General features: G+C 36.0%; 1 protein-coding gene across 10 annotated transcripts in view; it reads right to left on the reverse strand.

The window, feature by feature from the left end:
• The window catches only part of CNOT4 (CCR4-NOT transcription complex subunit 4), a 153,299-nt gene that overhangs the window by 40,958 nt on the left and 97,175 nt on the right, over positions 1 to 15,166 (reverse strand). For 7 of the 10 annotated variants that reach the window (XM_059885717.1, XM_005205769.5, XM_059885716.1 and 4 more), the window contains 1 exon segment: positions 12,791 to 12,924. In XM_059885717.1, coding sequence (XP_059741700.1) covers positions 12,791 to 12,924 — 134 coding nt within the window. 10 annotated transcript variants of the gene reach the window in all.

Genomic DNA, 15,166 nt, shown 5'->3' on the forward strand with positions numbered 1-15,166 from the left:
ATTCTAGAGTTCTTTGTTGCTATCATGGGAATTACATTTAATATCCTAAAGTCACAACAGTCTACCTTAAATTTACACTAACTTAACTTTAACAATATACCAAAACTCATAGTTCCTTTCCCTAGCCCTTCTGGTTACTGATATCACAAAACTGTATCTTCATACATTGTGTGCCCCTAGTAATTCTTCTGAATGCAGTTTCTTAAATTATGTAGAAAACAAGATTTGAAGTCATGAAGCAGGGTAATATTAGCTTTTATACTAATGTACTGGACCTTAAACATACTGCTCTTAAGGTCTACAGGAAGAAAAAAGCATAGTTACAAACCATTGTTATAACACTAGGTTTACTTTTATTGAGATCTTTTTCCTCCATACAGCTCTAGGGTATTGCTTAATGTCTTTTTATTTCATCTTGCAAGACTTCTTGAGTTTTTCTTGCAGGGCAGGTTTAGAGGTCCTGAATTCCCTTAGCTTCTGTTTATTTGGCAATATCTTAGTGTCTCCCTCACTCTTTGAGAACAGTTTTTCTAGACAGAAGATTCTTGGTTGGTGTATATATATTTTTTCTTTATAGCACTTTGAGTCTATCAGCCCACTGCCTTCCAGCCTCCAAACTTTCTAATAAGCAATCTGCTGATAATCTTACTGAAGATTCCCTTCTATGTGATGATTTGCTTCTCCTGCTGCTTGCAAGATTCTCTCTTTTTTTCCTTTGCCCTCTCTGATTATACTGTCTCAAGTATCTCACTGTGGGTCTCTGAATTCACCTTAATTAGAATTTGTTTAGCTTCTTGGATGTTTATACTCAGCAGACTTCGGAAGTTTTCAGTCGTTATCTCTTCAAATATTCTCTCTGCATCTTTCTCTCTTCTCCTCTGAACTCCAATAATGCATCTGCTGGTCCCCTGGAATCCTATAAGTCCCTTAGGCTGTTCACCTTTCCTCAATTTTTGTGTGTTCCTCAGACTAGATAATTTCCATCACCCTATCTTTAAGTCTGCTGATTCTTTCTTCTGTCTTCTCAAATCTGTCTTTGAATCCTCCAGAGCATTTTTTGTTTCAATTATTGTACTTTTCATCTCCAGAATATTTTAGTTTCTTTTAAATTTTTCTACCTTTTATTGATGCTTCCATTTTTCTTCACACATCACTTTTCTTTCTCTACAACTTTCCTTAATTCTTTAAGAATCTATAAGATTTAAAGACTGTCCAGTATATCTGCCATTTAGGTCTTTTCCAAAGACAGTTTCTGTTGATTTATTATTTTCTTTTGAATGGATCATTCTTTTCCGTTTCTTTGTATGCCTTCTGATTTTTTTGTTTAACACTGTCCATTTGAATCTATCTAGTAACATGTTACCTCTGGAAAGCAGATTCTCCCGTTTCCCCAGTATTTGCTCTTTTTGTTACCAGTTGCTGTGTTTGGTGTTTTTTTTTTGTTTTTTTTTTTTTTTTGATTGTTGCAGGCTATCTCTGTACTGAGAATTAGTCTTAGCTGTAAACTTAAGGTCTTCTCAGGTCTTTTTTGAGCCTTCCCTGGACATGCAGAGTGACTTTCTAATTTTTTCCTTATATGTAGCTGTTTTTGAATGTCCTAGTCTTTAATGCCCAGGTCCCAAAAGGAGAAAAAGTAAAAATTAAAGGGGTATGGCAAGTGGGTATCAGTCCATCAAATTCTCTGGAAATCACTTCAGTCAGAGAGGAAGGGACTTGTAACTACAAGAGGAGATACAACAATGCTTGCCTGCCTCTCTGTTTGCACCTGTGATCAGAAGCCATGATCAGCAATCAGAGCAGAGATCCTCAATATCTGAGGACATGGTCCACTTTGTCCATCCTGTCTTCCACAAGCTATAGGCAAGCTGCTCTAGGAACATGTACACAGCACCTGCCATGTGGCTGGGGATGAGGGTGGGAAGCTACTGTGCTAAGAGTGGAAGTTGACCAAAATTAACTGCCAGGTCTTTTCCTGAAAGTTGCAAGCCTTCAAAAGACCTCAAGAGTTCAAGAACAGTTTCATTAGACAGATTATGCAAGTGCAATTGTTGTCCAGGTGGAGAGATTGATTCCTGGTGCTATCTACACTGTCACCTTCCCCAAATTTGCACTGTTCTTGCAATAGGGAATAAGGGCTTAAAAATGAGAGGAAGGAGTAGTCATAGAAACAGAAAGATGAGAGCAAAATACCACAAAAGAAAACTTCAGTGTCTTCATCTTGGTTCACCACCTCAATTATCATCATTAGAAAGCACTAAATAATAATTTTCAACTTAGATGAGGTCAATCTTGCTAATGTCAAGGGTAATATATGAAAACATTATAGCATTCAGAATTAAACCTTGAGACTGTTTCTGGATTACAACTAATTAGAATAATTTATAGCATCTTTTCCACCATACCAACTGCAGTTTCATAAACATTGATTCATGAATACTTAACACTTCATCTGGGAAGGTCTTATTGATATCAGTGTCATCAATTCAAAGACAGCTACTGAAAAATCAGGATCAGGGCAAGATTTAGTAAGCTTAAGTCCCATTCAATTTTAGTATATTCTTCAATTTATTTTAAGAATAATTAACAAATTCAAGGAATAAGAGATGACAGCTTTAGGAATAAGGATATAACTAGAAAGTTTTTTGTTATGTGGGTTGTAAAAAAATAAGTTTTTGTTATGTAAAAAACATGGGTCAATTAAAATTAAACCTGCCATAGTAAATGCAACTATCAGTGTCAAAATGGAAAATAAAGATGGGGGAGTCCTTGCAAATGAATGTATAAACTCAATAGAAAGAAAAAGTACATTTCCCAAGTCTAACTGCAATAAATGTACACTTCTTGCACTCTGATGGCTGAACAGAAAACATGTATCTCAGAGTTACCACTAACCAGCCAAAGTTCTCACAACCCCCTGGGATCAAGTGTCCAAATTCCTTCTTCATTAAGCTCTGTCATACTAATAAAATTTGTTGTTTTACATTCAACATACATCCACCCATTATCAATGCCAAGAAGGTTAAGAAAGGAAAGCAAACATAAATATCACATTTACTAATGAAGATAGACACCTGTTTCTTAGGGTTCCATGGGAATGACTCTAGAACAGGCTCCAGTTCCAGTTCAGGTCCTGGGTTTGGCTCTGGCTTTCTTTGTGATAGCATGCCTAGAGTACGCTCTACTGCTGGTTCCAGATCCAGCCCTGCTCAAGCAGTGACTCTAACTTCAGGCTTAGCTCTGGCTCCCTGTGCCAGTCTGGGCTTCCCCTCTAATGATTCCAGTTCTGGCTCTAGTGGTTGTTTTAGCTCATCCACTTGTCTCTTAGAGACCACAATGAGTCTATGTTTCAGGTATTTCCTCTGTTCCTGAAAATTAACTTCCTCCTATAATAGCACCCAAAAGCCTCATCCCTCGGGCTTCAGGAGTGGAGGAAGTACTGCAGGTTCTCAGGTAAGTTCTCCTCAAAGAGGTTGTTAGTAGTTGATGACTTCAGCTAGCAAGAATGACAGGAGTACGTTCCTGGTGCAGGGCTGCACTTCATCATCATTCAACCAGGAGCAGATAATGCCCCCTTCCAATGATTCACTGAAGTGCAGCAGAAAGGTGCCAGAGATGGTCTTCAGAAGCTGGCATCCCTGGCAGTACTGGAAAAGAACTGCTGATTCTAGGGGTCTGAACTGATCAGACTGAACCAAAGAATCAAGAACCAGGCAATCAAGAGTACGTTCACATTAGAAATAATCATCAAAGAGAAGGTGTCTGTTTTCAGCTCCTGCTTCAGATCCTGGTAGTTGTATCCGACCATGAAGCTGATAATGCGCACTTCCTGTTGCACCCAGCAGTCCCCTACTGTTGCCCTTTCCAGAACCACCTGAACATTGCTCCGGAGTCAGGGAGCCAAAGACCAAATTAAAACCTGACTCTGCTTCTTCTTGGGGCACAAAGTTTTCTGGTTTGAAGTCAGAATGTTGAACTTCTATAAACTTTGTACAACTGGTCATCAACATCTGTGGGTTCCACCTATTCAGATTCAAGAATATTCAGAGGAGAAAAATTCCAGAAAAGTTCCAAAAAGCAAACTTGGATTTCCCTTGTGCTAGCAACTATTCACCTAGCATTTACATTGCATTAGGTATCATAAGTAATCTAGAGATGATTTAAAGTATACAGGAGGATGTGTGTAGGTTATGTGCAAATACCACACCATTTTATATACGGGACTTGAGCCTTCGAGGATTTTGGCATCCTAAGGAATCAATCCCCATGAATAGCAAGGGATGACTATAATTGAGGAAGATTACTGTCAGTGGAGACTTCTGCAGTCAGTGACCCACAGCCTTCCTGGAATCTCTTCAGCAGCCTTGTTTGAACAGTAAACTTCCTCCCAGCCTTGAGGATGAGGGGCCAATGGGGAATTGTGCACGGCTGGGTTTCTACCAAAAAGGCTTTGTGGAACAGACATAAAAGCAACTCTCTCTATGGGACCTTTCACAGGTCTGCCCCTTGGGTCAGAGGGTCGTCCTGATATATAACTGAGCAACTCAATTCCATCAGCTTCTTCAGGTGAAACAACAGCTTAGCTGTGAACATTTCTCCAGCTGATCCAGCCAATGGTCCAGGGGCACTGCACTGCAGGCCTTGTGCTGCTGAACATTCCATGCCTCCAACTTCAACAGCAATACTTTAATTAGGGTAACTGGCCCAGTAGTCCTTTGGAGGCATCCAACACCTCCTTACTCCTTTAGACCAGTTCACGGAGAATTTCCTGAAAAAGCTGCTGCTGTCTGGTCTGATAGGGGTCCAAAAAGGGTATCCTCACTGGGTCTGGCTCTTACATTGGAGGCAAAAGACATCCTGCTGGCATTTCAGTTGGCTGATGGATTTTACCAGTTTCTCCATCAAGCCCTTAATTCCAGGGTCCAGGATTCAATCTCATGCTGCTGGCTTTCCACAGGTTCTTTGAGGTCTTCCTCTCCTTGCTTCGACTGAGCCCTTTGAGCCTGGAGCAGAATTAAAGAGATCAAAGATCATCTCAGCCGATTAGGTATGGCCCCAAGAAAGGCCAGAATGTCCCAACAGAATTTTTGCAAGTTGGGCTGTAGTAACAAATATGCAAGGTCCTGGCTGCAGTGGCTACACTCATAGTTCAGTTGGTTTAAGAAGTGGAAGAACAGCATGTTAGCCTTGGAACCATCATTGTCCAGTAACAATATGAAGAGAGAGAAATCAAGACACATGAATCACACAGTTGACTGATAAGCACTGGTTTCAAGTGGGATTAGGAAATTCTAATAGTTAGTTAGGTTTCATAAAAAGTGAAACCTAAGAAAGTGAAGAGGAACTGAAAAGCCTCTTGATGAAAGTGAAAGAGAGTGAAAAAGCTGATTTAAAACTCAACATTCAAAATACAAAGATCATGGCATCCAGTCCCATCATTTCATGGCAAATAGATGGGGAAACAATGAAAACAGTGACAGACTTTACTTTCTTGGGCTTCAAAATCATTGCAGATGATGACTGCAGCCATGAAATTAAAATACGCTTGCTCCTTGCAAGAAAAGCTATGACAAACCTAGACAGCATATTAAAAACAACAGATATTACTTTGTTGACAAAGGTCCATATAATCAAAACTATGGTTTTTCCAGTAGTCAGGTGGGAGTTGGACTATAAAAAAAGCTGTGTGCCAAAGAATTGATGCTTTTGAACTGTGGTGTTGGAAAACTCTTGAGAGTCCCTTGGATTGCAAGGAGATCAAAGCAGTCAATCCTAAAGGAAATCAGTCCTGAATATTCATTGGAAGAATTGATGCTGAAGCTGAAACTCCAATACTCTGGCTACCTGATGTGAAAGAATGACTCACTGGAAAAGACCCTGATTCTGGGAAAGACTGAAGGCAGGAGGAGAAGGGGATGACAGAAGATGAGATGGTTGGATGGCATCACCAACTCGATGGACGTGAGTTTGAGCAAGCTCTGGGAGTTGGTGATGAGCAAGGAAGCCTGGTCCATGGGGTCACAAAGAGTGGAATATGACTGAGCGACTCAACTGAACTAAAGTTAGGTTTCATAACACAATCAAGGTATTATTTCTAGAAGGTAATGCTGTGTGTATAAATCCCTGTAGATAAAAATTTGTAAACATGTTTTCATAGTCTCACTAAATTTTTTTTTTTAATTCTAGTCCTAAATAGTTCTGAAATCTATAAAATAGTTCTGAAATCTATGGTGAAATTACAGATTTCTCAGGAGTAAATATTTTCCAGTTAACCCAACAGTTGGAATCTGGTGCTATGTAGCTTTGCAAAATATAAACATTTATATTTATTTATGTAAAGAATAGAGTCTATATCTAGATTCTGTCCTTGGAGATTCTGACTCAGTCCAAATTGAGATATTTGGTGTCTGATGATCACTGTTCTAGTGGAAAAGGAATACAGTGAAAAAGTATCAAGTCTCCTCAAAGTCTCTGAAATTATTAGGCTTTAGAGCTAGAAGGAATCATTAACATCAAATCTAAATTCTGTTTTACAGTTAAAGAAACCAAATTCACAACTATCTGCAAAGTGCCTCTCTCTGGATCTTCAGATGCTCAGTCAACTTTGCTAGTTTCTAACTGGCCCACTGGGCAATTTTTGAGTTTGATTTCCTTTAATTTCCTTGGTGGTGACACCAACCAAATTCCTAAAGATAGTCTCTTTGCTGCTTTCTAAAAATTATAACATAAAACAAGCAGTTATGCAGTAGAGGAAACAGAAAAAAACATTTTCAAGGACTGGGAGTTGGATAAGAAAAATAGTGAGGTTTAGTTTCCTGGTTTATCATATTCAAAAGATAAAAAGTCTTCAAGGTTGTACTAATTTTTGTTGCATTTTGAACATAAAGTAAAATTTAAGGCAAATGTCAGTATAATGGACATTTCCAAATTTCTGTTGTGTTACTATATACCCAAGTACATACTTATACTGCTCCTAAATATTCCCTTATTCGTTGAGAATAATTCACTTTCATTTTTCATGCTCGCCAAAGTCTTAAATAACTGAGATAAACATTTGCTACTGCAAAGGACAAATTTAAGTTACAGACAGGAAGCTTGCTTTTAAAGAGTTTATTTTGATACAGGGGCTTCAAATACACATTGACACTAAAATTACTTTGCTAGTAATATATGGCCACATCTCAAGTTACATGACACAATTAACATGGCAAGAGAAAAATGCCTCAGTAAACCTAGACTGATTGTAGTTGGCAAGTATGATTCTAACTGCAAGTTTCTCATAACTCCAGGACATACCAAATATGAAAGAAAATAAATGCTTTTATTACTGGTAAGCACAAAAAATTAATTATCCTTAATATTAAAACTGAAAGATGGACATCCACCATCCTAAACATCATAAACTACTGCAAGCTTTCAAAAACAAAAAGCAAAATCTCCATCTATTCATTATAATTTTGTATTTCAGTAATAAAGTTTGATCTTAAAAAGATATTTGACGTGTCTTTTCTTCTAAGAAATAAAGGCACCAAAAACTTCGATCTCTAACCCATTCCTACCGATACCCACCCTTCCCCTCCCTTCCTTGCACTTACTACAACCACCCTCTGGAAAAAATACCCATGGCTCTCTAAACTTTTTGAAAATATTCTACTTCAGTGGAGCAAGATACCAGAGCTGACTGACTAGTTTTCCAGTATGTATGTGCACATGTGCAGTAACTTTATATATCCAAATATATCATGGGACTAAGTAAGATTTCTTAAGAAAAATAAGGAAAGACTGAGAAATAAGTTCAGAAAAATTTAATAATTCATGAATTTTAATATAAATACCCAATTTTAGCAAACTTTACCACCTACTTAATTTAACAGTAAGCAGCCTTAGCTTTATACAAAAATAAAAGTTGAGAAATGTAAATAATTTACCTACTTCAATAGACGGAATGCCTTACTGGGGGTCCACTTTACAAAAACAATGTAGGCTACCTTTCATGACACTTGTCCATACTTTGAGAATTACTGCTTTATACTGCTCCTGAATTCACCTCTATAGGTATCAACATACACCAGTAATTTATAACTATTTTTAGGTCATGGATCCTCCCTCCAGAAAAGTACACACACACACACACACAATTTTACAGAAGATTTCAGAGTTTGCAGATATTCAGAAGTCTATATATGATTTAACACGTTCTACTCAAGACTATTTTATATAATTATCTGGACCATATCCTTTCTAAATTTCAGGGGTTTATCAAATGATATTAGGACAGAAGAATATGATTCAGGCAGTGCCTACTTCCATTCTGTTAAATAAATAAGGCACTCTCATTATGCCTTCAGTCTATTAGAGCTTATATTTGACTTTCAATACAAATATAGCTGCATATAGTTTTTAAAAATACACCTTTTCCTTCAATGTGATAAAATGGACAAATTTCTAGAGAAATTTTCTTTTCACCATTTCTTTAGCTTATCCTCTACTGCCACCAATCTGTGGTTTAGGGAAGGTTTTGCTTAAGCCTTCCCTGGGATTAATAGTACATCCATTATATTTATCCTGAGGTATAAGCCTTAAGTACTAGAGATCTTCCAAGGTCAAACTACATACCGTTATGGCATAGTTTAACTGATTTAGTTTGATTCATGCTAGAGTTTTTAATTCATGTTAGAGTCTTAAATTTCACCTCTTCTAGATTAAGAAATGGCAGAGTGAAAGAATGAGCTTGGGCTTAAAACTGACTGAGACTTTTGGTCAGAATCTGGTCTATCACTTACTTGTGGAGGATACTGGTAAATTACCTAAACTCTCTGAGATTTAGTATTCTTGCCAGCAGTAAGATAACAATGATGTCTACCACACAGAACTACTAAATGAACACAGAAGACATCAAATTTTTATTCAACTTTCTTTCTACCTAAATCTAAAGCTGAACATCTCAATTCCTTCAATGGTGTCTTCTCTGAGTCACAATATCAAGTCATAAACTTTACTTGCGTGATCTGCACATTCCGTAATCTGTCCCCCCAAGGTAAGCAGACCTATACACTGTCCTGGGCATATAGCAGCCATTTAGCTACTACTGCCCTGTCTAAGTCTTCAGTTGGTGCACAAATAGTACCTCAATGTAAATAAAGGTATTTCAAAGCCCTGAACTTAAAAACAGAATATCTAGTCCTTAAGCATCACTACTGCATGGCTCCCTTATTTCCCCTTAACTACATTTTTATTCATCATTTCAAAATAACTAATAGAGAAACAGCGTATCCACAGTCAAAACCCAATCTGACTGATATACTCTCAAACCCATAATAATGGAGGGATGTGTGTGAAGAACAAATGATACACACCCTCTAATTAATTATTCATTTAAGTGATACAGGAATAAGACATAGAAAATTTCACTTACTAACATTAATGTGTATCAAGGGACCATGTTGGGGTTCAGTAATGATTAGTAGCTATGATATTCTTAATATTTATAATCTGCCTTAATTACACATGAGAAAAGTACATTTCAGTTTAATGTCAATCTATAAATTTTCAAGTTTTGCTTTCTTGAAATTCTTCTAAAACTGCTGCTCACTACACAGGAATGCCAAGAAAAGAAAAGGGGCCATTCTTTTTGTCCCTAAAAGTTTAATTCTCAACTCAAATAAGAAAAATGTTCTCTCTCTGGGGTAGGACCACAGAAAGAGTTGTACTGCTCTTCATTCTAACTTGGCAGGTCTTCCCTGAGGGAAGAAGAAAACTTGTTTACAAATCCATCCCTACCTGTACCCTGTATGGTGACAAGGTACAAGTGGAGACCAAAGCAGATGTTCAGTAATATTGACAGTCAAACTTACTCTCTGTCAGGGGTTGGCAAGCAAAGAAAACAAGCTATAGGAGCTTGCCAAACAAAACAAAACACCGATAACTCTATGTAGCCTGGGCCATCAATTGTCCTTAACAAATCCTGGGGCGGGGAGGGGGGGGGGTGCCTTGCATTAAATAAACAAACAAAAAAAACTCTTCTCCCTCTCTCAAAAATCCTTCACTTATCATGTACTTATGTTAAGCAAAGGTAATCATGTCAAAATTTATTCTGGTCCCAGCTGAAGTTCAGTTGCACTGATTTTGGGCAAAGTTACTAAATGGGTATACTGTTTCAATTCCCCCCTTTTCTTTTTTCCCCTACAACTTGTGGTTGCTATGACACTCCTCTCCTGTAATTGAAACAATTATAAATGTGCTCTGCTATACTTTATATGAAGGCAAAGTTAATAAAATATTAGTAAATCTATATTAATAAGTCATCACAAAAACATAAGTTAAAGACAGCTAACTACTGTTAAAATGCTGAAAAGACATGTTGGTAAATTTCAATTTTCACTTCTAATATAAAGAAAAAAGCCCAATAAATTAAAAATAATAAGGTGTTTTCATATTGTGATTATACCACTTTCTGACACTGTTGCTTAATTTTTAGTTCCTAGAAATTCTTAGACAGGAAGAGGTGATGGTAGGAGATTTGATTTAAAAATGCAGGGAACAGACCAAAAAAAACTTTCTTGAGCGACACAGAAGACTTAAATATTTTGAAACAAATAGACTTGGTCAACTAACGGGAGAAGCTAGCCTATATACTGCACAGAAAACACTTAAATACACCAATAAAACATGGCAAAGAGATATGAATTCACGGTGCATAAGAAGTTCAGTATATTAATCAAAAACAAATTAAAATGAAAGATTTTATCAAATTTGGCAAGTGTGCAGGAAAAAAATACTTAATTCAAGGAAATACTCATAAACATTGACTTAGCAGTTCTAAGATCATCAAAACTATAACCAAAATGTTTACATGAAAAAATATTTATCACAGTGTTATAAATAATAGCACCAAAATGAAAGTAAGATAATATACACCAGCAGGAGATTGGTTTAATAAACGTGCAATACTCACATATAATGGAATACTACACAGTCATAAAAATTATGTTTTCATAACATGGGAAAGTATTCATAATAATGGGTATTAAATTTTAAAATGTAACAAACCAATGCGATTTTCTGCATATATACATTCACAGAAAGGAAAAGGACTACAAGGAAACACACACTGCAAGGAAGATACACCAAATCATTTTAGTGAAAACGTCTGAGTATTGAGATCACATACAATATTTACTTTCTTCTTTATGCATTTGTATATTTTTCAGCTCTCCTTCAATAGCAACATTACTTTTATATTCAGGGAATAACAAATGCTGTCACAAAGAGATCATCTAAATTTTACATTTCTGCTCTGCATTCTCTTAGGGGCTATAAACCCAGAACATGACTTTAATTAGAATGACAACACTTTTAATGAGAATAAAGATGTGTATTTAAAAGCATCTGAAATAAATTTTTACTACAAATTCTTACATAATGTACTACAGAGTTAGCAACCAATGAGGTAAATAACAGCATAGGTTCTTAATAAAATAAACATAGGGGTGGGTACAAAAAGATCAATGGAAAGGGTCAAAGTTTATCAACCCCCAAAGATTTTAGACTTAACTTTTATACTTAGCTTTGATAAAATAAATTTCATGTAGTTTATTATATAATAATTTTATGTTTTGCTCTATGGTCACCTATATATTTTTATATATATATATATATATATACATACATATGTGTGTGCAAATAAAAGGAAGTTTTTAAATTTGAATTGCGTTTATAAATAATCTTCACTATTAAAGTGAATAAACTTAACAAGGACTTCCAAGAATTTAAATATAAGAATAAGTTTTGAAGAAACTGACTCTAACAACAATCCATGTGGTTATTATTAGCTATGCTTAAAAATGGCCCTTACATTATTCTAATGCTAAACAGATATGGGACTGTAATAGGACTATGTAATACCCAGACCTTTAAAGCATCATTTAAACAAATTCAACTTTGGAATAAATTTTTTAAAAAAGAAAACTGACCTATTTGATTACAGCTATTTACTTTAGATGAATTCACTTTATAAAAGTTAGACTTACCAAATTTACAAAAAAAAAAAAAGATCCAAACACAAACATAAGATATATTCAGAATAAAGTGTAACCCCCATTTATCATTTTTATTAATCATATCATTTTCTGACAGGCCAAACCCAAATACAATCCAAGATGTGACGATCACCATATCAGAATGAGATTTGATACATAAAATTATAAATTTGTTTAAACATGAACAGAATATAGGTCTATGCAAAAACAAGTTGTCTCCAAGATGAAAAAGATCTGTATATGGGATACCCTCCTCACTCAGAGGACATAAGACTTTGGTGATTCCTGAGACAAGACAAACATGAATACTTGTATCCCCAACACAAAATGCTTCAGATTAATAACCCTCTGTCCCTTTTACAGTATTTTGTGCCACCCACCCCCCCCACCCCACACCCCACACCCCACCATTACATCAGGAAGGAAACCTCCATTAGGTGACAAGAGCCTTTTAATAACCCACATCTCTTAATTTCCCTTTTTATCAAGGAGAGTGTTCCTGGGGCTCAGGGTAGTCTGCAAATCAATGCAAAGGGGAAGCATCGAGAGGCTCATCTGAAGTATTACCAGGGAGCAGCAGGCAGCAAATATTCAAACCCAGAAATTGTGACTCAACATTTCCTACAGTACAACAATTCTGCACAAATGACAGACACTGTCAAGAAGGATCCTGCCTGAAAAAGATGCAGAATGAAAAGAAAAGAATGACAGACAAGAAGGTTAAGGTATTTGATTACACTAGTATCGGTACTTACGTATCATACCTCTGCAGTGGTGTCACTTTGTTCTTATTCTTATCAACTGAACCCGTAGACAGTTGAAGGAAATTGGGGTTTAATTTATATAATTCCTGAAGGAGTTTCTGTTCATATTCTTGGTGTTTACCCGCCTAGTGAAAGAAGAAATTAAAACTGCAGTGGGACTCACAAAGTGGCTGGTATAAAATGCTGATGTACTTTCTGAATTATTAAAGCTATCCTAAATAAAATACATAAGGATTTGTCACAGTGTCAGAGAAACCTGTGAGGAAGATGTCACAGGAACTTCTAGACCAATGAAAGTTTCAACAAAACTACAGGAGACATATTCCATTAATTAAGCACATCTTCAACCACTTTATGTGGAGAAAAAACATATTAATGGACAACATTTTTGCTAGCTTAAAAAACTAGAGGGGCCCTTTTAAATTTACTTCCCCATCTTTCCACAAAAGAATTAAGTTTTCTAACAGGTCATTACAGAATTTTCTGAAGATCACTGGAAAATCAATCTCTCTTTTTAGAAGAGATTAACACTAAAAGTAACTCAGAGATGAAGGATTTTACTATATTTTTCATTATCCTAAGACTAAGTAACACATTTACATAAAAATGAATATATTTAAACGTTGGACCAGAAGATGGCAATTTAGAGCCAGCCGCTTTGTTTTTGTAAATAAAGTTTGAAGGGAACAGTAATGCTCATTCATTTACATATTATCTATGACCTTGTTGGTGCTACAACAGCAAATTTGAGTAGTTGTTACAGAGACCATATGACCAGAAAAACTAAAACATTGACTAACTGTCCCTTTACAGAAAAAGTTTGCCAATCCCTGCCCTATACATGACAAAGAGAGCTCTGTATTTCTGGAGTTGGTAGCTGTCTATCAAAATGCAGTGTTACAAACATGATGGAAGAAATTAAACAACTGACTGTGCAACTAGTCACATGCAAAAATAAATTACAATGAAATTACACTGAATAACTTTCTATTCTTTGCATGTATATTATGACTGCAAGGACATTTTTACTTACCTTCAGGGTTGTTAATTATTTTTAAAGTGTGATCTAAAGAGATGTTATGGGAAAACCAAAACCAGAACAGATCAAAACAAAAACAAAGCAATAAAAACAAGGGCAGTATCATGTGATCCAGCACAACTGTCTCATATATATTGCACAATGCATTGTTCCCTGTTCTGAGAGGGCTCTTGCCTGTTCAACTATACAAATATTTCATATGGTACTGAATTTTGAGTTATGCAGTAACAAGGAAAGACCTAGTTTTTGCCATGATATAATTTGTTCGTTTCCTTTCTACACTGAAAAAATGTTTTAATGAAGAAACGCCTTTTCAAAGTAATTTTAAACTCAAAGAGAGAGATGAATACAGGTCAACAACATGAAATGAATTTTAAACTGTTAAGAAAAAACACAGTTTAGATGTGGATTTTACATCTTTAAAATAAAAAAAAGCCTTGAAAATTCTTTCTGCAAGCAATACTTCAGGAGATATTATGGCTTTCATTAGCCACAAAGAGCTCAAACTGGTATTCAAATGGTTTAACAGGGGCAGTTTACAGAGACAGGTTAAACAGCATTACAAATAAATTCCAATGGACTGCCCATCCATTTTCTTTTACTTTTTAATAATACTTAAGTGAGATCAACTGGGGCTTAGAAACTCCTTGACAGATATTTTATTGTAATAATACCCATAAGTAAAGCATAGTTCTCATTAGTCAAAATACAGCATGAAATGGCTCAACCTTAGATTTCATCCAAGAAAGTTTCATTCAAAAGAAGAAAAAAAGTCAAGAACCATTTACTGGATAAGCAAGAAACAAGTAAGTCATCTGTCCCCATTAAATATCACAGGGAACTTAGTTTTGGGGTTTGGTTTTTTTTTTAAGCTCTTTTTTTTTTTTGACATGGACCATTTTTAAAGTCCTTACTGAATTTGTTACAATATTTATTGTTTGGTTTTTTTCCCTGTGAGGCATGTGAGATCTTAGCTCCCCAACCAGGGATCGAACCTACAGCGCCTGTGTTGGAAGGTGAAGTCTTAACCACTGGACCACCTGGAAAGTCTCTTAACACTGCTTCTGGATCATAAAGACCATACATACTGTAAAGAAATTCCAATGTGTTTATTATAATGTGATTTAATCAGTAATAACTCCAAGTCAAAAGGGTAATATTTCATTCCATTTAACAATCTGCTCTGAAAGGAGCCCCTCCTAGACTGTCTCTAGTTTGACCTGGAGAATGAAAGGCAATAGTCAATGCTCCCCCACCTTCTAAAGGAGAAGTATTCCTGTAAAGTCCACAGCAACAATCTGAAGTCTTCACCTATAATGGGGAAGTGC

This window comes from Bos taurus, chromosome 4 (genome assembly GCF_002263795.3).
Source record: "Bos taurus isolate L1 Dominette 01449 registration number 42190680 breed Hereford chromosome 4, ARS-UCD2.0, whole genome shotgun sequence".
In the NCBI taxonomy this organism is placed as follows: Eukaryota; Metazoa; Chordata; class Mammalia; order Artiodactyla; family Bovidae; genus Bos; species Bos taurus.